The following is a 23,431-nucleotide window of genomic DNA, read 5'->3' as shown; positions in this document are numbered from 1 at the left end:
TCTCTCTCTCTCTCTCTGTCCTCTCTCTCTCTCTCTCTGTCTCTCTCTCTGTCTGTGTCTCTCTCTCTGTGTGTGTGTCCTCTCTCTCTCTCTCTCTGTGTGTCTCTCTGTCTCGCCTCCCTCTCTCTCTCGTGTCTCTCTCTGTTGTGTGTCTCTCTCTGTCTCTGTCTCTTTCTCTCTCTCTCCTGTCTCTCGCTCTCTCTCGATCTCTCTCTCTCCTCCTTGTGTCTGTGTGCTGTCTCTCTCTCTCTCAGCCTCTCTCTCTCCTCGTCTCCTCTCTCTCATCCTCGTCTCTCCTCTCGCTCTCTCTCTCTCTCTCTCTCCTCTCTCTGGTTTTTTTCAGGTTTTTTCAGGATAATAAATTCGATAAACAGTCAAAATGAACCCGAAATTTTCACAAAATATTGATAACTTTTATAGATACAAAATCTAATAGGAATCAAGCTGAATAATTTAAAATGAAAAAAAACCAAAACGAAATTAACAGTCGCGATTGTCTTGTTGTTTAGTATACAATTGTTTAAGTTCTGTGACTTGTAGACATGGGGCCAGAAGATGCTGGGACCGGCAGCGTTCATATTACCTCTGGCTGTGATGATCTCCACGCTTGGTTCCATGAACGGATCATTGGGCACCCTCACCAGGTATTGTCATTGCATTTAACTGCTCCCCTCACCCTAAAAAAGCCAACAACAACAACAACAACAAAAAACCCAAAAAGGAAGAAAAAGAAAGAACATAAAATTAAAAAACCCAAACAAAACCCCCAATTTTTTTTATGACATCACGTATTGTTTTAATTAGCTACAAGGGCAGGACAGCACATTCCACGATCTTTATTTTAAAGATTCACGTCATCAAGTCGATATACGTTCACTTTTAAACTTTACGTGATAATGTTTCGGCTGGAAATTCAGCGCATACGAGCACTGTTACCTGCTACAGACTACATAGACCACTAAAACATGCATTTGCCAACAAGCAAACATGGATTTTAATTCTTATAAACCACGATCGGAATCGATTCATGTGGAATGAAACAAATGTTGATGGTCGGTCATCTTACCGGAATAACACGCTTGTTGTTATTAATAGTCATGATACTAGCGACTGTGACTGTAACGAATTATTAGATTAATTTTTTTTTTTATTGTGCTTTATAGGGAATTATTTGGCTGAGGTGAAAAGGTTAAGTCCAAAATTAGGGGAAACGGACACAACTCATCAGTTGCTTGTTTGGTATGTTGTGGAAGGTTATATGCACACTTGAATGAATTGCATCCCTATATATGTTTGATATAAACCAGTAGTGTACACACGCGCGCGCGCACACACACACACACACACAGATACATACATACTTATATATATATATATATATATATATATATATATATATATACACACATACATATATATAGTTATAATTGCTTGAAAAATAACATATCGTTTTTTTTTTAATATTGATACCGAGTGGGATTAAGTTTTGTGAAAACTTTAATTTTCCTTTCTTCAGAACAACGAAAAACGTAGTGGGACATACAAAGTATGCACCATGATACTGACCTTTCACCTTGAGTTTGATACTGGTTGAAGATAATTTCATTATCTTACTATAAATGCATATTTACATGTAAAGTTATAAAGGCTTGCAAAAACAAAAACCCCACAAAACCCCCAAATAAACCCAAAAAGTAAAAAAACCTAAAAAAACAAAAAACCCACCACAACAAACAAAAGAAAAAACAAACAAACACCCCCAAAAACATCAACATCAACAACAATAACAGTCCAACAAAAAAGATACAACAAGTTCTCCAACAACAACATAATTACAACACCCCCCCACCCCAAAAAAAAGCAAAGACCCCCCCCCCAAAAAAAAAAAAACCCCACTCCCCAACAACAAACAAACAGACATACAAAAACACAAAAAAAAACCAACAGATAAAACCAACAAACAATCCACTCTCTCCCTCCAAAAAACCCATCCAACACAACAACAAAACAACACCAACCCCCCCCCCCCCCCCCCCAGCAAATCAAATAAAACAACAACAAAACATATGGTTGGTCCTACAAGGTATGGACATTGTTTAATGTTTAGTTGGATTTTAATACAGGTATATGATTCTAATTTCAGAGGACCATTTGCAGCAGCGAGAGATGGGAACTGGTTCGATGTTCTGTGTTTCATCAGTGTCAAGCGCTACACACCCATGCCTTCAATAGTGATGCACGTATGGGCGACTTTACATACTTTATCCACTGCGTATACGTCCGAAGTTGTGTCAGACAATTCATTTTGCCTTTGTTTTGGGTGGGGAGTCTCGCCTTTCAACTGGACCAAACTTCATTACGTTAACTTCAGCCCTCCGCGGTAAAAATGCTAGACCTGCGTCTGATTTAATACTAATTGATTACTGTATTTACTAAAACTAATGCATGAAATATATATAGAAAATAAATCCAAGCGATTTGAAGTGTAAGAGATGGGTTTAAATTATTAGTATACAGTAATCAATAATTAATTAAGAAAAGTGAATTATATAACGGTTTAAATCTATACTTTAATTAATGTTTAATGTTAACAGAAAAAATACCGTGAATGTATATATTATACCCATTATATATATATATATATATATATATATATATATATATATATATATATATATATATATATACCCATTACGATATAAACTAATCCACACTTACCATGATCAGTGAAAAACAGGTTACAGTGATCACTGGGCCTGGAACGGGGAAAATGTTTCCATAAATTAGAAATTCCGAGACTTACAGTAACGTCTTTCATTGCAGGTAACAATAGCTCTGATTTTCCTCATACAAGGCACAGTGACGTCTCTGATTGGCTTTCTCAGTTTCTTCACCTGGGTGTTCTCAGGACTGGCAAGCATCTGTTTAATCATACTGCGTTTCAAAGAGAAGGACTGCCCTGAACGATTTAAGGTGCGTAACCTTGTTATTTCACCAGATTTAGTTTCCTGTGTGAACCAAAAACAAAAATAAAACAAAAACATAAAATACAAGAAATCCTCTACAAACCCCCCCCCCCCCAACCCTCCAAAACAACAACAAAAAAACAAGACCCCCTCCAACCCCCAAAAAACAACAACAACAACAACAACAAAAGAAAAACAAAATACAAAACAAATCAACACAAAAACATAACACAACAGAACAAAACCAGAAATCAAAACAAGAGAACAACAATCAGCAAAAAACTCTCTCAACGTTTCGCCTGCACAATACTAACTTCTTCAAAGAAATAAATGATTAAATAAACAAACAAAGAAACAACAAAAACAAAACCCCAACAAACAAACAAAACAAAAATATGAGACGTAAATGTGTTTTAATGTAGACGTGAAAATAAAACAGTATGTAAAATATCGTGATTAGTGCCAACGAGAACAAATTGTTCTAACAATCCGCATTTGAAAGCCCCACAAAAGCCCAGAAAAGCAAACCAAACACAAAAAATCCTAAAGAAAACAACAAAACGCAACGCAGAACACAAAACAACGCAGGCACAAAACAACTCTTAGCAAAACACATAACACAACAATAAAACAAAACAAAACAACACAACACAACACAACAAAAACCAACAAAACATTATCTACCTTCTTCATAAGAAATAAGAAAAACAACAAGAAACCTCAGATGTACATGTTTGTTATGAAAAATATCTTGAAAATGATATATGGTATTAGTCGTTAGTTTAGTCGTTATTTTGTAGTAGTAATCCTGATTTGAAGTGGGATTGTTTAACATGGATTTTATATGGGCAATAAGAACTTAACAGTTAAGCAGTATATAAAGAAACCAGGTAAATACAGCATATACATTTAAATCCAAGATTTGGTTCCAGGTTTTGAGGATGCTAAATGTCAAAGATGCTTTTCTTGAAAATGGACTAATTCTTCTATAGAAACCAAGGTGGCTGCTTTAGCCACAATGATAATATAGCAGACATGTTTACGTGTAATAATTTAATGGTTTTATGGAATGCTGAATTCAAAAATATTGTTTGTCACGTGTCTATGTGTTACACATTGATGTAGGGGCCTATTTATGGTAGCAGCTGAAAGGTCGATCACCATCACCATCATCATCATCATTATCATCATCACCATCATCATCACTTTCATCATCATCATCATAATCATCATCGTAATCATCATTATCATCATCATCATCATCATAATCATCATAATAATCATCATTATCACCATCATCATCATCATCATAATAATCATTATCATCATCATCATAATCATCATCATCATCATAATCATCATAATAATCATTATCACCATCATCATAATCGTCATCATCACCATCATCATCATAATCATCATCATCACCATCATCATCATAATCATTATGATCACCATCATCATCATCATCATAATTATCATCATCATCATCACCATCATCATCACCGTCATCTTCATCGTAATACTACTACTACTAATAATGTGATGTTTTTATTGTTTCTATTATTATTATTGATCATTGCACATGTATTTGTATCAATCCATATTAGTAATGACCTTTGTTCTTGCAGGTTCCCATACTGATTCCCATTGTGTTTTTTCTGATGTGTGTGTTTCTAATAGTGGCCCCGATTGTCCAGAATCCACGGATTGAGACCCTTTACGCGGCGCTGTTTGTAGTCAGTGGAGTCGTGGTGTATATTCCGGCCTTTCATTTCAAGCTGAAGCCAAAGTTTCTTAGTAAGTCTTTATGATTTAAAACCTAACTTCTGTGTTTATCTGATACCAAAGTTTATTAGTAAATCTTTATTACTAAAAATCTATCTTCTTGATACCAATATCTGTCTTTTTTAATACCAATATTTCTTAGTCCTTATGATTTAAAACCTAACTTCTGTGTCTATCTGATACTAAAGTTTCTTAGTAAATCTTTATGGTGTAGAACCTGAATTTTGTGTCTTTCTGAAACTAAAGTTTAATTAGTAAGTTTTTATGATTTAAAGCCAACCTTCTGTGTCTTATCTCATGCCAACGTTTCTGAGAAAGTGTTTATGGTTTAAAACCTAACTTCTGTATCTATCTGATACCAACATTTCTTAGTAAGTCTTTATGGATTAAAACCTAAATTCTGCGTCTTCATGATTACAAAGTTTCTAATTATGTCTTTATAATTTACAAATCTAATTTCTGTGTCTATCTGATTAAATCGGATTGTCCGATGTGCGATCAATCGTTACCAACGTATAAACCTGGTGTTGTATTTTCTGTTATCCTTGTAACTTTTATGATTTTATATTCTTTGTGTTATTTTATTTTCAGATAAAATCGAGATGTACATCCAAATGATTTTCGAACTCGCACCATCATCCTATGTGGAACAATGATAACCCGATACCACCAGTATTCCAATAAACAGTGAAAATAATATCTTATGTGAACATTCACCATAGCTTTCGTCTACAGTGACACAAGCACACACAGCGATGGACATCCATGACCAAACACACGCTCCATGTAGGCTATATGCAGTATAGCAATTAACATGTTTTATAGCTGAGCTTGGGGTTGAGATTATGCCGTACTAGCACATCACCCCTTAGGTCTAGTTGTAAAGTAAATAACCAGAGTATTGCTAAATATTATACTGCACGTGTATATCCAAGTAATCAATGTACATGTATATTCAAGTAATCAATGTATGTTTATATTCACTAGGATACTGTAACGAGTGTATATGTTTTGTATGTTGTGAAATAAAAGTCAAACACATAGAGTGATTCCACATACATGTACGTCCTATACCGGCAATCCACATATATGTACACAATAGTTAAAAAGTTAAAGTTTGTTTTGTTTAACGACACAACCAGAACACATTGATTTATTAATCATCGGTTATTGGATGTCAAACATATGGTCATTTAACACAGTCATGGAGAGGAAACCCGCTACATTTTTCCATGGGATAATTTATATGCACCATTCCACAGACAGGATAGCACATGCCACGATCTTTGATATACCAGTTGTGGTGCACTGGCTGTGACGAGAAATAGCCCAATGGTCCTCACCGACAGAGATCGGTCCCAGACCGACCGCGCATCAAGGGAGCGCTTTATCACTGGGATACGTGCCGCCCCAAAATAGTTAAAGTACTGTTATTCAATAGTATAAAATGTATACTACATAATGATGTTCTAGTGTTGTTTTTATTTTATAGGACTATTTTATTAATATTATGATAACCGATATGAGTAAATAATGGTTAATATACAGCTGAGTTGTGTTATTTATTGTTGAGACCAAAAGTTAAGCAACACCTAGTGAAGTATGATGATGATCATAGAGCTTGGTGCATGTACAGACATTTCCTTTCGGTTTCCACGCTAATGCTGATGCATAGGTTCTGTACTCAGCTTCAGTGGACTTGGTTTGAGTTTGGAGTTTTCCTTCCCCTAGGAGAGTTTCCTTACTAGGATTCTGAGCCTCTCCAGCCCAGTTTTGATTTTGGAGTTTGCTTCTCCTAGACCGTTGTCTTTCTTGACTCACGTCCTCTGTCTGTCCGGTCCATATTAGTCTAGTCTCTACCCTTTGACCAGTCCAGCTTGGGTGACCCTGCCAGGAGCTGATGCTTCAGCTGGCATAGCTCTCCGAGTCATTGAGACATGCAAGCTACCTCACCACGTCAAGGAATGGACCATGAGATAGAGTGAAGTATGAAAATGGACAATATGGATAATTGACAATGTTCTTAAAATTATTTTATTTGGTATTTAAAAACATCAGATCATGACATTTGCCGTGCTACAACTTGTGTTAGAGATATCTACTCTTTACTATAACACCCATACAAATGCATGTGCAATTTCTTACTGCCTTCGAATACATTGTTGCTGTGTTGTCCTTAACCATGATATGTCCAGCGCCATATATCCGTAATTAAAATGTGTTGTGTGCATTGTTAATTAAAACATTCCTTCCTTCATTGTTGCTTAACTTTTTGTGAGGAGTGTATATTAACATAGCCGTAAACTATCAAATATTCTACTGTTGTGTTGTTAATAGTTATTAAGCTTTAATAAACAAGGCTCCTGTCTCCTGGCATTGACATACGTATATATTTACATATGTATATATAGTTGATATGTGTCTATAAATATCAAATATCAGTATATACTGTTACTGCATTGTGATAACTGAATTCTTGTCACGCTGTATGCTTAACCAAATAAACTTATGAAATGGAGACGAAAATCAAAGATTAGCTTTGTATATGTGGTATCAAGTTTACGAAATGTGAACTCGCACCTTGTTTAACGTGGTACTCAAATCTTGGAACCAGACACAACATATCTGCCGGCAGTTCAGGGCAGTTCCGATAATTAGACTTGAGGTACCCCCGCACCCCCTCTCTCCGTGTATCTCTTTCTCGGTCTGCTCTCTCTGTCTGTCTGTCTCTCTTTCTCTGCCCCCCCCCCCCTTTCTCTCTCTCTCACTCTCTGTATATATATATATATATATATATATATATATATATATATATATATATATATATATATATATATATATATAATATATCTTTTAAAAAAAGTAGGGCAATCTGAAATAATGTTAATATCAACTATTGGACCGAACATACCTTTTGACCACTGACATCCTAGTAAAGAACATTCAGGTCTGTTTATCAACACACCGAAACATATTCCATAGTTTGCACATGCATCACGCAGTTGCCCCATACACGTGCGTGTGGTGTCATTCTCGATTTTGACCATTTCCAGGAAGGTCCATTAATCACTGTGGAACATTATTTCTGTCAATCCTTTTCATTCTGTTGATCATACAGTTGTTATTGTTTCTTTTTAGTCATTTTAATTGTTTGAATTTGCGATTTACTGATAAAAACTTTCAAATTTCACTTCTGACCCCAATCATCCTTCATGATCTTTGGTGGTCATACAACCTACTGTAATACTGAATTACCGGTTGTAATGTTTGCACAATTAATTCACTATTATCATATAACCATTCCCCACAGCTAATATAACTTACAATTTTGGCAATTGTAAATTCTTATTAGAGTTCTCCTACTTTTTTTAAGAGTATATCTATCTATCCATCTATCTATCTTTCTCTGTCTCTCTCTGTCTCTCTCCATCTCTCTGTCTTAACGTCTCTCTCTCTCTCTGTCTGTGTATGTGCACTAATTTAGCTTGTATGCACACTTTCCCATATAAACAGGATGGTCTGTCGTGGAGATCTGGGAGGAATGGGAAAAACACTCACAGAACTCATCACACATCAGCCATTAAAACTAAAATAAATGTTACAACACGCCCCACCCCCTCCCCAACGTCGCCCCTGACTGATTATTTCATGTAATGGATAGAGCATAATCTTGCATCACATTTCAGATCAATGATATTCGAAATGTCAACAACATGTACATTACCTGAAGTGCTCAGAAGATGCATTTTAATAAGACAGGTAAACGAATAGGTCGTGGAGTTAATCTCTCTTTATTCAGTGCTAGAGAGAGAAAGAGAGAGAGAGAGAGAGAGAGAGAGAGAGAGAGAGAGAGAGAGAGAGAGAGAGAGAGAGAGAGAGAGAGAGAGAGAGAGAGAGAGACAGAGAGAGAGAGAGAGAGAGAGAGAGAGAGAGAGAGAGAGAGAGAGAGAGAGAGAGAGAGAGAGAGAGAGAGAGAGGAGAGAGAGAGAGGGAGAGGGGAGAGAGAGAGGAGAGAGAGAGGAGAGGAGAGAGAGAGGAGAGAGAGAGAGGAGAGAGGGAGAGAGAGAGAGAGGAGAGGAGAGAGAGAGAGAGAGGAGAGGAGAGAGAGAGAGAGAGAGAGAGATGGGAGGCGGAGAGAGAGACAGAGAGAGAGAGACTCGGAGAGAGAGAGAGAGAGAGAGAGAGAGAGAGAGAGAGAGAGAGAGAGAGAGAGAGAGAGAGAGAGAGAGAGAGAGAGTGTGTGTTTGGGAGGTCTTATTAAAAAAAATAACAAAGGTAAACAATCCAAAAAAAAGGAATGAAAGAAAACAGACATCTTTTTTTGTAACACGTTTAACGCAATACGTACACACAAAAACACGCACGCGCACACATACATACGCACACGAGCGCGGACGTACACATACAAACAGACACGCATGCATACATTCACATGCATAGATACACACGTAAACACAATTACATACATACATACATACATCAATACATACATACATACACACACACATACATACACACACACACACATACACACACAATTGCATACACATATACACACATACATACATACATACATACATACATACATACATGTTTGTTCATACTTTGAACTAACATGTAAACCTTTCAGCGGAGAGTGACATATAGCTCGGAGGTAGATAGCTCGCCTCGCGTGCGTGGGTGGAGAGTGATGTAGCTCAGTGGTAGATCGCTCGCCTGGTGTGCCTGGGTGGATAGTGACATATAGCTCAGTGGTAGATCGCTCGTCTGGTGTGTGTGGGTGGATAGTGACATATAGCTCAGTGATAGATCGCTCGCCTGGTGTCCGTGGTTGGGGAATGACATATAGCTCAGTGTTTGATCGCTCGCCCGGTGTTCGTTGATGTAGTGTGACATATAGCTCAGTGTTTGATCGCTCGCCTGATGTGCGTTGATGGAGAGTGACATATAGCTCAGTGATAGGTCGCTCGCCTAGTGTGTGTGAATGGAAAGTGACATATAGTGCAATGATAGATCGCTCGCCTAGTGTGCGTGAATGGAGAGTGACATATAGTTCAGTGTTAGATTGCTCGCCTGATGTGCGTGGGTGGGGAGTGAAATATAGCTCAGTGATAGATTGCTCGCCTGGTGTGCGTGGGTGGTGAGTGACATATAGTTCAGTGATAGATCGCTCGCCTAGTGTGTGTGAATGGAGAGTGACATATAGTTCAGTGTTAGATTGCTCGCCTGGTGTGCGTGGGTGGGGAGTGAAATATAGCTCAGTGATAGATTGCTCGCCTGGTGTGCGTGGGTGGTGAGTGACATATAGTTCAGTGATAGATCGCTCGCCTGGTGTGCGTGGATGGGGCGATAGTCGCAGGGTCGATTGCACTCATTGGACTGGTAAAACAAAGGCCGAGGTAAGTACTGTCCTGGCCATGGGACAGTGTTGATATAGAGGTTATTCAATGAGTGCAAGGATCGTACAAGAATTATGAAACTGGTTTGTTTTGAGAGAAACACATACAATTAAAACTTAAACTTGTAATTCCTTTCTTTCCTTTCTTATATCCGTTCATGGGCAAACAACCGCACTCGGTGGCGTCGTGGTTAGGCCGTCGGTCTACAGGCTGGTAGGTACTGGGTTCGGATCCCAGTCGAGGTATGGGATTTTTAATCCAGTATATACCGACTCCAAACCCTGAGTGAGTGCTCCGCAGGGCTCAATGGGTAGGTGTAAACCACTTGCACCGACCAGTGATCCATAACTGGTTCAACAAAAGCCATGGTTTGTGCTATCCTGTCTGTGGGAAGCGCAAATAAAAGATCCCTTGCTGCTAATCGGAAAGAGTAGCCCATGTAGTGGCGACATCGGGTTTCCTCTCAAAATCTGTGTGGACCTTAGCCATATAACCGTAAATAAAATGTGCTGAGTGCTTCGTTAAATAAAACATTTCTTTCTTTCTTTTACAGAAACGATTCCTTTCTTATATCTGTTCATGGGCAAACACTCAGCTGTTTACATACATATCCGCTTCAAGACTGTGGCACTAGGTTGCACTAAACCAATTAATGTCTGGTTGGGTCGAAGTTCGAGGTGCACGGAACTTTTGATAGAGAAGTTAACACCACAAGTCCTGTGATTGGTTATAAATGTGAGTGTGTTGATTGTAAAAAAAAAATTAGTTTCATCTGGGCTAAAAATGTATGCAATTTTATTTGATGTAGTACCACCGTGTCAAGTAGCCTTGTGCTTGGAACATGTATGGGGTACCTGTAAAAAAAAGTAGTCAAATTTTGTGTGAAACTAGGGGTGTTGTAGAAACATCTGGTTATACCGAAAATGAGCCATGAAAGGTACCATTTTCTGCAGTTAATACTTTGAGGTAGGGGTTGTAGTACTGATACTTATGGGTCATAGTTTGGTTGATATATTGCATACAGTGTTTTTAAACACAAACGTTAACATGGTCGCCTATGGGATTTTAATTGGTATAGTCCAACCACTACGGACATCAACGCGATGTTATCTCTCCAAGTGTATCTAGAAACCGAGGCACGTATCACGTGTCAGAAATTAAATACTCTTCACACTACAGGTTCCATTAGACCAAATCAATTCCTATTGCCGATAATGTTAACGTTTACTAATAAAACTGATATAAGCAGCGTTTCAACACGCCCAGGAAGTACAGCAATAGAAAGTGTGGCACCTCACATCTAATCTAGCTGCAAGAAAATGGGGGGTCACGTATCATTTAAGAGATTTAATTTATGTTTTTAATAGAAACCGTCATTTTTGCTGAAAATTGCAGTTCCCTTTTTGGGGGTACCCCGCATTAGTTTCAACCTCTGGTATATACTGCATAACAACTGTATAACAAATAAAAGTGTATTTATTTATTGTCAATGGATAGTAGTATTTGCACAAATAATCAATGTCACATATTACTACCAATCACACCCACAGCTGCTTTTACTCCGTAAATATTTGACGGTGCACGTCGAACTTTGACACGGTACTCTCTTCTTTGGTACTATGCAACCTACAACGCAAACACAATACGTGAATATGCAGGGCTACAGGCAAACCATTGTTGACCCTGCTGTACCGTACATGTAAACCCATCGAGACTACCAATAGTTGTGTGTATGTATACAGCTAGTATCTATCTTGAAGAGGACACAAGGACTAGTTATCTCATTAAGATAGCTTCCTGGGTCACCTTTGACCATGACCCAGACTCCGGGTCTAGAGCACTGGGGTGACATCACGATTGTTGTTGTTTACTTTGTGGCAGTGCTGGGCGTTGGACTGTGGGTATGTATATATTAGTTTTTGTTTTACATGTTGGTCGATGTAAGTTCAAAAGACACTGTAAGGATTATAGTCTATTATACTGTTTACCGTCATAAGACGAAACGCAATATGGGACAATTGCAGTAACCCAAAGAGTTAAGGTTTAATGCTTGTTTCTGTTTAACGACACCACTACAGCGCATTGATTTATTAATCATCGGCTACTGCATGCCAAACATTTGGTAATTCCGACATATAGTCTTAGAAAGGAAACCCGATAAAAACAAAATTCCATTAGTAGCAAGGGATATTTTATATGCACCATCCCACAGACAGAATAGCACATACTACGGCCGTTGATATACCAGTGATTTACTACCACATAGAAATGATAGCACATACAACGATATTTGTTATACCAGTCGTGGTGCCCTGGCTGAAACAAGAAATAGCTAAATGTACCCAAGGATGGGGATCGTCCCCAGACCGACAGCGTATCAGGCGAGCTCTTTACCACTATGCTATGTCCCGCCCCTTAACAAGTGCTTTCTCCTTGCATATCAGTTGACACAATTTCCAAAAAGAAGCTTATTATATAATACCACACACCAACGAAACTTTAGTATAATGTATAATGAAACTAAAATGTTCAAGAAAGAAATGTTTTATTTAAAGACGCACTCAACACATTTTTATTTACGGTTATATGGCGTCAGACATACGGTTAAAAACCACACAGATATTGAGACAGGAAACCCGCTGTCGCCACTTCATGGACGACTCGTTTTTAATTAGCAGCAAGGGATTTTGTTTATATGAACCATCCCACAGACAGGGTAGTACATACAACGGATTTTGATATACCAGTCATGATGCACTGGCTGGAACGAGAAATAGCCAAATGGGCTCACCGACGGGGATCGATCTCAGACCGACCGCACATCAAAAGAGCGCTTTACCACTGGGCTACGTCCCGCCCCCCACAATGTTCAACGTCTGTAGTTAATATTCAGAGGCGGATCCTCACTAAATGTATTGAGTTGCCCTTTTTATGGGGTGCCCTTTTTAGTTTTACGTGTCCTTTTCCTATCAGTCCCCCACAACTGTTTCCTGGTACCGCCCCTGGTATTGTTCTGTAAATGGTTTGACACTCGTTGTTGATGCCGTGTTTAAAATGATCTAACATGTTGTGTTTCAGTCACTATGCCGTCCAAATCGAGGAAACGTAAAGAGTTATTTCTTGGCTGGGAGAGACATGACCTGGTTCACGGTATGTGCACAATAACCGTAAAACATTGAAATACAGAAGTCAGTAGGTACATATATGGCGAGTAAAATGCTTAGTACACCACTTGGTAAACAAATCTTTATTTATCAATAACTGGTATATCTCTATGTCTGTGTATTCATCTGCATGTACCGGCCTCGGTGGCGTCTGGTTAAGCCATCGGTCTACAGGCTGGTAGGTACTGGGTTCGGGTCCCAGTCGAGGCATGGGATTTTTAATCCAGATACCGACTCCAAACCGTGAGTGAGTGCTCCGCAAGGCTCAATGGGTAGGTGTAAACCACTTGCACCGACCAGTGATCCATAACTGTTTCAACAAAGGCCATGGTTTGTGCTATCCTGCCTGTGGGAAGCGCAAATAAAAGATCCCTTGCTGCTAATCGGAAAGAGTAGCCCATGTAGTGGCGACAGCGGGTTTCCTCTCAAACTCTGTGTGGTCCTTAACCATACGTCTGGCGCCATATAACCGTAAATAAAATGTGTTGAGTGCGTCGTTAAATAAAACATTTCTTCTCATCTGCATGTCTACCTGAGTTTGTATGTTTGAATATATGTCTGTATATTGATTTTATAAGTATCCATTCATTCTTTCATTCTCATTCATTCATTCAGTCATTCAGTCAGTCAGTCAGCCATTCAGTCAGTCATTCTGCTATTAATTAATTAATTCAGTCAGTCATTATGTCATTAATTAATTAATTATTTAATTAATTCAGTCATTCTGTCATTAATTAATTAATTAATTTAGTCATTCTGTCATTAATTAATTCAGTCAATCAATCATTCAGTCAGTCATTCTGTCATTAATTAATTAATTAATTCAGTCAGTCAGTCATTCTGTCATTAATTAATTCATTCATTCATTCATTCATTCAGTCAGTCATTCAGTCATTAATTAATTCAGTCATTCAGTCAGTCATTCTGTCATTAATTAATTAATTAATTCAGTCAGTCATTCTGTCATTAATTAATTAATTCAGTCAGTCATTCTGTCATTAATTAATTAATTAATTAATTCAGTCAGTCAGTCAGTCAGTCAGTCAGTCAGTCAGTCAGTCAGTCAGTCAGTCAGTCAGTCAGTCAGTCAGTCAGTCAGTCAGTCAGTCAGTCAGTCAGTCAGTCAGTCAGTCAGTCTGTCGGTAATTCAATCAGTTAGTCATTCAATCAGTCAGTCATTACGTCAATCATTCATTAATTCTTTCATTCATTCATTCTTTCATTCATTCATTCGGTCATTCAGTCAGCCTGTCGTCAATCTAATCAAAATTAGCACCACTGGTTAATTAGAACTAATTTTAATCAGATTGGTCAGTCATTTAGTCATTGATCATTTCGTTCGTTCGTTCGTTTGTTCGTACATCCATTCAATCATTCATTATTTTGTTTTTGTGTTCAAGAATTTTCATATATATATATAAAATAAACACGTATATGTGGCGTTTGTAGTGTAAATAATGTACTGGTGTTAAAATTACGTTATACTAGTAATAATAAAAAGAAGCGACATTTCATATCACTGATATTTCTTTGACAGGTCGGGGCGTCACTATTTTCCAGCAACATCGGAAGTGAACATTTTGTCGGACTGGCAGGCATTGGCGCAGCTTCCGGTATAGCCATGGTCATGTACGAATGGCTCGTAAGACTTTTATTTATTATTTATTGAACTGTTACTTGTTATTCATCCAGCCAACTTCCCATCCAGCAATCCATCCATACATCCATTCACTCTTTCATTCATCCACCCTTTCATTTATTCAGTCATCCATCCATCTATCCACCCATCCACTCTTTTGTTCATTTAATCATCAATTCATCCACTCATCCATCCATCCACTAAAAATCTCTCACCCCTAATCCATCCATCCATCCATCTATCCATCCTTTCATTCATCGATTGATCCATCCATACATACATACGTCCATACAATCACCCACCCACTCAGTGACTCATCCATCCATCTATCCAATTACCCTTTCATCCACCCTTTAATCCATCCATCCAACCGTCCATCTATATATCCATACACCCATCCATCCATTAAAAATCACGCACCCCTCATCCATCTATCCATTCATCTATCCACCGTTTCATTCATCCATCCATCCATCCATCCATCCAATCACCCACCCACTCAATCACTCAGCCATCCATCCATCGATTCATCCATCCACCCACCCTTTCGTTCATCCACCTTTCATCCATTCAATCTTCCATTCATCCATCCATCCATCCATTCATCCATTAAAAATCACTCACCCTCATCTATTCGTTCATCCATCCATCCCTCTATCTACCCTTTCATCCATCCATCCATCCAATAACCTACCCACTCAGTCACTCAGTCATCCATCCATCCATTCTAATTACTCAGCCCTCATCCATCCATCCTTTCATTCATTCATCCATCCATCCATACATACATACATCCATCCATACATCCATATCCCGGTATCCACTCCCATCCAGAGCGAGTTTTAACGACTCAATGAGGAGGTTTTAGGTCACTACACCGACTTCTCTCTCACTAACCACCATCTAATCATTAACACACTCTCCTGGAAGGATAGCACAAAGAAACGAGGTGCGTGCCCGGGACAGCGTACTTTAACAACAACGGGATATACGGTATTCCCACGAAAATGACGTCAAATGAAAACGAAATGTAGATACATGCTAAGATCAACTGAGAAAATATAAAGTGAATTTTAATGCTTAAATAACTACTGGCCCCTAATTCATTTTGTTGAGTATAAAGTTGAGTATAAATGCCCGTAGTTATCCGTGTATAAGACAGAAACAGGCTTTGCAAATTCGACCCTGAATTTTCATATTGCGAGACAAAAGGGGACAGATTTATGAATTGTATTTTTACTTAAAAAAACAGCTTTTTAAGCGTGGTTAATGTATGTAGTTACACGCGTATAATTAAAGGGACATTCCTGAGTTTGCTGCAAGTTTTAAGATGTTATCGACTAACATAGACTTTTTAACGAGTGTAATTACATATCAAATATATTTTTCTGCATATAAAATATTAGTGGCTGTATATTAAACGTGTTTCTGATCGTTCTAATATTTGTACTAGGTTAAATTTCACTTTATTTCCTAAAAAATATTTTTTCGTACATACGAAATTATTTAAAGACGAAATCCAGTTTGGGCTTCTTACAAATATTAAGACGATCAGAAACACATTGAATATACAGACACTGATATTCTAAACAAGAAAATATATTTAATATGAAAGTTTAATCGTAGAAATATTTTGTTAGTCGGAAACATCTTACAATGCAGCAAACTCGGGAATGTCCCTTTACCCCCCTCCCCCCCCCCCCCAAAAAAAAAAACAAAAAAACCCCACACAAACAAACATGCTTTATAAATTTGGTCCAAACAGGCTTTGTAAAGTTGGTCCAGTTTGTTTCTTTGTATGTTTACACCTAAAGCTTAACTCGTCTTCAGTGAACAGCAGAACATACCTCTCGGGTAGGTGACGCTGTGTCAGCGCCTTAGCTGACCGGTCATTGGCAGCAAGTTTGTTGTTGTCGGGATGTAAGATAGTTTTTTTTGTCAAAACTAATTGGTGACAAACACACCAGCGGCCAAATCGAGAAGCGTTCGCTTATTTACACTGTATTTTAACGAATACCAGTCGTGTAATAATAATACTCATTGTGTTTTCCAAATTCCGCTCACCTCAAAGTCACCACCCCCATCCTGCCACGTGTCCAGTAACTGGCGAGGTCAATGGCTGGAACAGGGGCGAGTATGTGTGAACCTTCATTGGATATTAACATGAGAAAGTACACCCGACCTCTGTTCAAATTTATTAGGAGGTATTCACACTGGTTTTTATATTGGGGGCCAACCCATATTGGGGGTGGGGTGGGTGAGGGGCAACCCACACTATGTATGTATGATGTGTAAAATTTAATACATAGCATAGCCCCCGTGCGCCACCACCCCATCCTTGCCTACGCCACTGGGTGTTCAAAAATAACACTAAACAAAAAAACAAAAAGAACAGTGTAATGTTTATAAGTGGTGAAAATTGGCAGACATTCCTGCCGGACATTCGATCCGACAAGCTAGAATATTATTCCGGACCGGATCAAAATCGGCCGGACCAAAATATGATCATAAAGTATAAACGTACATGCAAATTAACTGCCGGTCCGACGGAACGGCAGGCAAAATGATCTCCCATTCTGTGAGGATGCTGACAGGAAAAAAACGGTCGGGACGGACGTATTTCGGTTGGGCGAGATATAAAACAGGATACGGCGGAGCAGGAGGAGCGGGGGGGGGGGGGGGGGGGGCTTATATTATTGGTAGTAATTCTTAAGGCGGACATGCATTTTACTTGCAAAATTGCATTCCCCGGAATCCATTGAAAACTAAGTCTAAGTCACACACCCCCACCCCACTCCAGCCCCCCAATATGTACTTCCGTCGTGACTGAGAACTATTAATATGACACATTTCCATCAAATGTTTGTACCAAGATGTCAGATTAATATTAAAGTTTTTTCTGTTTAATGACACCACCAGAGCACATTGATTAATAGAAAAGGAAAGGAAATGTTTTATTTAACGACGCACTCAACACATTTTATTTACGGTTATATGACGTCAGACATATGGCTAAGGACTACACAGATATTGAGAGAAGAAACCCGCTGTCGCCACTTCATGGGCTACTCTTGTCGAATAGCAGCAAGGGATCTTTTATATGCACAATCCCACAAACAGGGTAGTACATACCACGGCCTTTGATATGCCAGTCGTGGTGCACTGGCTGGAACGAGAAATAGCCCAATGGGCCTACCGACGGGGGTCGATCCAAGACCGACCACGCATCGAGCGGGCGCTTTACCACTGGGCTACGTCATGGGCTATGGGATGTCACACATTTGTTAGTAACTTCTACATTCGTAGATTTCAGACGAAGAACACAAAAACAAGTCTAGCGAAGGTTTTTCTACTCGGTCTGGCTGACCCGAGCTCTGGATAATTCGTGCCCGTCCACGATATAGCTTGAGTGTTCTCTAGCTCTGCCCTGTATTTTAGAAACAGGGCTAGAGAACACTCTAGTTCATCAAGATTAACCTCGAGTGCATGCCATGTGCATGCACTCGAGGTTAATCTTGATGAACTAAAGAACACTCGAGCTATACATGGTAGAGTGTTATTATTATATTATTTTGTATCCCAAGTACTCTGACGGTAACACTTATAACGCTTTCTAACCGTCCAATCTGTATAAATTCTGCGCAACGTCTGCCTACCAAACGGTAGTCAAAATTGACCACTTTAATATAAGAGCAATCCTATGTTTGGCGTCAAATACATTTACATCGATCATTTTCGAGCTCCCTAATACCTTTTTTTTTCTTCATATATTAATCAGTCAGAGTCTAATACACACACTGCAGAAAGAAACCCGACAGCGCCCCTTTTCAATAACGTTCCTGTTAAATACGGTTAGAGATCGTTATTTAACTGTCCAAATCTCCGTCTAGCTCTCTTACCGTCATAGTACTCGGGATAATTAGTTTGGAGATCGTGTTGCGTTTGATTCCATACTTGAATTCCAATCTCACCTACTTATTTGAACGCTAGCCTATATATAAAATGGTAGTATGCCTATTTACCGTTTTCGTACAAACAGATCCAGAAAGAAAACAGCTTGGTAGTCCCGGCCGCAACATAAATGATGAACAATGTCATCAGCTGCGTTGCTAAGTGAACGTTACGTATAAACGTTCATGACGTCACAATGCTGTGACCGTTAACCTCTCATCACGTAAACATTTTATTATAAACCAGTTTGATTTTGTTTTATTTTTTGTAGTCAATGCCATTGGTTCTCTGCCTTGCCTGGTTGTTTCTTCCGGTTTACATATCAGCTGGGGTGAGTATCGCACGTTGGTGTGGGTGTTAGTTGTATATAATTGGACGAAATTAACCGAATCCCGACGAAGCATTTTAACGAAATAAATCGAATCCTGACGGAATACACCGAATGTTTAATTCATGCAATATAATTATTATATGCGCTTTTAAAAGGCACTGTATTTAGTTATTAAACAGTGTAAAATAGGTTAAGCTATTGAACTTTTTACCTTTATTTCACAGATTAATTACAGCTTCTTACTAGAAATTAAGTTTATGCCCGGCGCAGACGAGCGTTTTTTAACGCATGCGTCTGCGTTAAAAAACGCAGACTCAAGGCAGACGGATGCGTCTCGTGTGCGCCTACCTGCGATGCGTTCCTGCGATCCACTGACGATTTTTTTTATTAATTAATTTATTTATACTTTACTCTAGGAAAAATAACAAAGATTAAATGTAATTTATTAATACATTTTAAAACATAATAAACTTTATTAAAACATTATGTACAATATACTTTTACAATATAAATCTTTCTTATTTCACAATTGTTTATTTTAATTATTATTATTAGGCATAGTACAATGAATGCAATAATTTATATATTTTAATTTTATCTATTTAGAAATGTCATTAATTACACGTACCTAGTCTTTTTTTCAAAGATGAGCAGTTGGAAACTATTTGTGTTGAAACATTTACATGTTAGTCATTTTTAATGGTCGGGTCTGTTTTCACAGTTCTATTCATCACTGAAACCAATAATTATTAATTGTTAAACTGTCAGTTGGAGAGGCCATTTCGAAAGGCATGTTACTGAATAGACAGATGATTGGTCAATATAAAAATGTGAACGCAACGTAGACGCAAGTAGGCGCACACGTGCGTTTTTAGACGGATGCGGCAGGAGACGCATGCGTTTGTGCGTCTAAAATCAAACATCTTTGATATTTGAAAAATCGACGCAGCGCTAAAAAAGCGCAACGCAGAGGGGGTCGCACACGATGCGTTTTTACTGCGTTCGTACGGATGCGTTTTTTAACGCAAGATGCATGCGTTAAAAAACGCTCGTCTGCGCCGGGCATTAGTGCGTGTTTTTGTATTTGTTCTTGTTGCTTTTTTTTTTTTTTAACTTTCTCTGGCCAATTATCCACCAGAGAGTATTATGGTTTATATAAGTATTATGGTTTATATGTTATGAATTCACGACATTGGCGGATTTTCAAATTAGTCCCGTGACTCCCGACCTGTTTCAAGTGCCCTTTTTAATGACTTTTTCAAACTGATCATCCACAATATAAAATGAAAACTGCCCTGAAAACGAGTCTACACATCTTTATTTTTAACATTTTCCGGGGAGCATATCCCAGAAACCACCTACAAACCTTGCTCCGTTTGGGAGATCGTCTCATCTGCCTTCGCAAACTCAAATTGCCCGTTAAAAAATATGTAACCCCCTTTGCAAAATCCTGGATCCTTCCCTGAAAGATGTTTATTGTTTGTTTCAGGTGTACACGTTACCCGAGTACATGGAAAAGCGATGTGGCGGACAGAGAATCAGAATCTACCTCAGCTGTTTGTCACTCATACTGTACATCGTTACAAAACTGGCGGTACGTACTACATACACCTGTCACTCTCATATCTACCTGAGCTGTTTGTCACTCATACTGTACATTGTTACAAAACTGGCGGTACGTACTACATACACCTGTCACTCTCTTATCTACCTGAGCTGCTTGTCACTCATACTGTACATCGTTACAAAACTGGCGGTACGTACTACATACACCTGTCACTCTCATATCTACCTGAGCTGTTTGTCACTCATACTGTACATCGTTACAAAACTGGCGGTACGTACTACATACACCTGTCACTCTCATATCTACCTGAGCTGTTTGTCACTCACACTGTACATCGTTACAAAACTGGCGGTACGTACTACATACACCTGCCACTCTCATATCTACCTGAGCTGTTTGTCACTCACACTGTACATCGTTACAAAACTGGCACGACATCTCTGTCTGACATCCAATAGCCGAACCGGCCTCGGTGGCGTCGTGGCAGGCCATCGGTCTACAGGCTGGTAGGTACTGGGTTCGGATCCCAGTCGAGGCATGGAATTTTTAATCCAGATACCGACTCCAAACCCTGAGTGAGTGCTCTGCAAGGCTCAATGGGTAGGTGTAAACCACTTGCACCGACCAGTGATCCATTACTGGTTCAACAAAGACCATGGTTTGTGCTATCCTGCCTGTGGGAAGCGCAAATAAAAGATCCCTTGCTGCCTGTCGTAAAAGAGTAGCCTATGTGGCGACAGAGAGTTTCCTCTAAAAAACAAAATCTGTGTGGTCCTTAACCATATGTCCGACGCCATATAACCGTAAATAAAATGTGTTGAGTGCGTCGTTAAATAAAACACTTTTTTCTTTTTTTCCAATAGCCGATAATTTATTAATCAATGTGCTCTATTGTTGTCGTTAAACGAAACAATTTTTCTCATTGTTAAATTATGGGGAGGTGGTATCAAAATTGATATAAAATACATTTATTAAAGCGTAAAACTGGGCGTGAGGGTAGGGATGGGGATACATTTAATTGATGGATTATAGTGGTACAGACGTGATTTTACTATGTTCGTTTTTTTGTTCTTTTTTTATGTGGCGGATATGCTGTGGTATATTTTTCATTTAATGATTCATTCACATTGTTCACGTCACATAATGGTATGTCACGCTGTTTATAATATACAATTCTTATGTTATTTTTACATTTATTTACAGGTCAGCATTTACGCTGGGGCGTTATTTATAAAGCTGGCCTTGGCTTGGGATATGTACATATCTATTGCCGGTCTACTGCTTGTAACGGGCATTTACACAATACTAGGTGAGGCATTATGTGGTCAAGTGTGGACGGAACAAACAAACAAACCAACAACAACAACAACAACAACAACAACAAATAATAACAAAACGTACTTACACAAGCAAGACAACACAATGCACACACAAGACAAAAATGTCGCCATCTCCCAGACTAATGAAGCCACCACCCTGACCCCCTCCCCCCAAATTTAAAACCCCCCCACAAAAAAACAAAAAAAAAAAAAAAAAAAAAAAAAACACAAATAAAAACAACCCCGAAACCAAACAAAAACCCAATCCTTTAAAGGAAAACAATAACAAGAAACCCACCCGCGTCCAAACCCCAACATAATAATAATAATAATAATAATAATAATAATATTGTATTACTTTGGTTGATTCCATACATAGACTTTGCTGATAATTTATTCCTTCCTTTCTTCCTTTCTTTGATCTCCATAACTAGAGAGGATATATTGTATTTATACCTAAATATTCTCCTTCCAATCAGTACAGTACAGTATGTGCTTTCCTGTCTGTGGGAAAGTGCATATAAAAGTCCATTGCTGCATTAGAAAAAAAAATGTAGCGCGTTTCCTCTGAGTACGTACGAAAGAAAGAAATGTCTTATTTAACGACGCACTCAACACATTTTATTTACAGTTATATGGCGTCAGACATATGGTTAAGGACCACACAGATTTTGAGAGGAAACCCGATGTCGCCACTACATGGGCTACTCTTTCCGATTAGCAGCAAGGGATCTTTTATTTGCGCTTCCCACAGGCAGGATAGCACAAACCATGGCCTTTGTTGAACCAGTTATGGATCACTGGTCGGTGTAAGTGGTTTACACCTACCCATTGAGCCTTGCGGAGCACTCACTCAGGGTTTGGAGTCGGTATCTGGATTAAAAATCCCATGCCTCGACTGGGATCCGAACCCAGTACCTACCAGCCTGTTGACCGATGGCCTAACCACGACGCCACCGAGGCCGGTCTAATGAGTACGAGTCAGAATTATCAAATGTCTGACATCCACTAGCCGATGATTAATTAATCAATGTGCTCTAGTGGTGTCATTTACTTTACTTTATACCTGAATAAGCCAACAATTTATTTTAACTCATCTTCTTGTTTATATACAGCTGAGGTTCACGCACGCTACCCTGGGCACACACCTCAGCTATCTGTGCTGTCTGTTCAGGGATGGTGTGCTAGTGCTTTGTTATTAGTTGTTAATGCGTATTACGTTTTATTTAACAATATCTAATTTAATTAAAGATACTGTGTTACCAAAATATTTAGTAAACTGAATTATTTATAGCATGCGTGATAAG

The 23,431-nt window shown here is 38.7% G+C and overlaps 2 protein-coding genes across 4 annotated transcripts in view; both read left to right on the top strand.

Moving 5' to 3' along the window:
- LOC121389053 (b(0,+)-type amino acid transporter 1-like) overlaps positions 1 to 5,924 on the top strand; it is an 18,767-nt gene extending 12,843 nt beyond the window's left edge. Inside the window, exons 9-13 of the mRNA XM_041520670.1 lie at positions 541 to 644; positions 2,144 to 2,240; positions 2,824 to 2,973; positions 4,598 to 4,766; positions 5,346 to 5,924. Coding sequence (XP_041376604.1) covers positions 541 to 644; positions 2,144 to 2,240; positions 2,824 to 2,973; positions 4,598 to 4,766; positions 5,346 to 5,410 — 585 coding nt within the window. The 3' untranslated portion in view covers positions 5,411 to 5,924. The remainder of the gene's footprint in view (positions 1 to 540; positions 645 to 2,143; positions 2,241 to 2,823; positions 2,974 to 4,597; positions 4,767 to 5,345) is intronic.
- A 5,870-nt stretch (positions 5,925 to 11,794) lies between these two features.
- Positions 11,795 to 23,431, top strand: part of LOC121389052 (sodium/glucose cotransporter 4-like) — a 40,443-nt gene continuing 28,806 nt past the window's right edge. For 2 of the 3 annotated variants that reach the window (XM_041520669.1, XM_041520667.1), the window contains exons 1-6: positions 11,795 to 12,054; positions 13,232 to 13,303; positions 14,855 to 14,959; positions 19,179 to 19,238; positions 20,728 to 20,832; positions 22,009 to 22,114. In XM_041520669.1, the coding sequence (XP_041376603.1) occupies positions 11,968 to 12,054; positions 13,232 to 13,303; positions 14,855 to 14,959; positions 19,179 to 19,238; positions 20,728 to 20,832; positions 22,009 to 22,114 (535 nt within the window). In that variant the 5' untranslated portion in view covers positions 11,795 to 11,967. The remainder of the gene's footprint in view (positions 12,055 to 13,231; positions 13,304 to 14,854; positions 14,960 to 19,178; positions 19,239 to 20,727; positions 20,833 to 22,008; positions 22,115 to 23,431) is intronic. The other variant, XM_041520666.1, reaches the window with a different exon arrangement.

The sequence above is a fragment of the Gigantopelta aegis genome, chromosome 14 (genome assembly GCF_016097555.1).
Source record: "Gigantopelta aegis isolate Gae_Host chromosome 14, Gae_host_genome, whole genome shotgun sequence".
Classification (NCBI taxonomy): domain Eukaryota; kingdom Metazoa; phylum Mollusca; class Gastropoda; order Neomphalida; family Peltospiridae; genus Gigantopelta; species Gigantopelta aegis.
The sequence above is the reverse complement of the archived record's forward strand: the minus strand, read 5'-3'. Positions and strand labels throughout refer to the sequence as shown.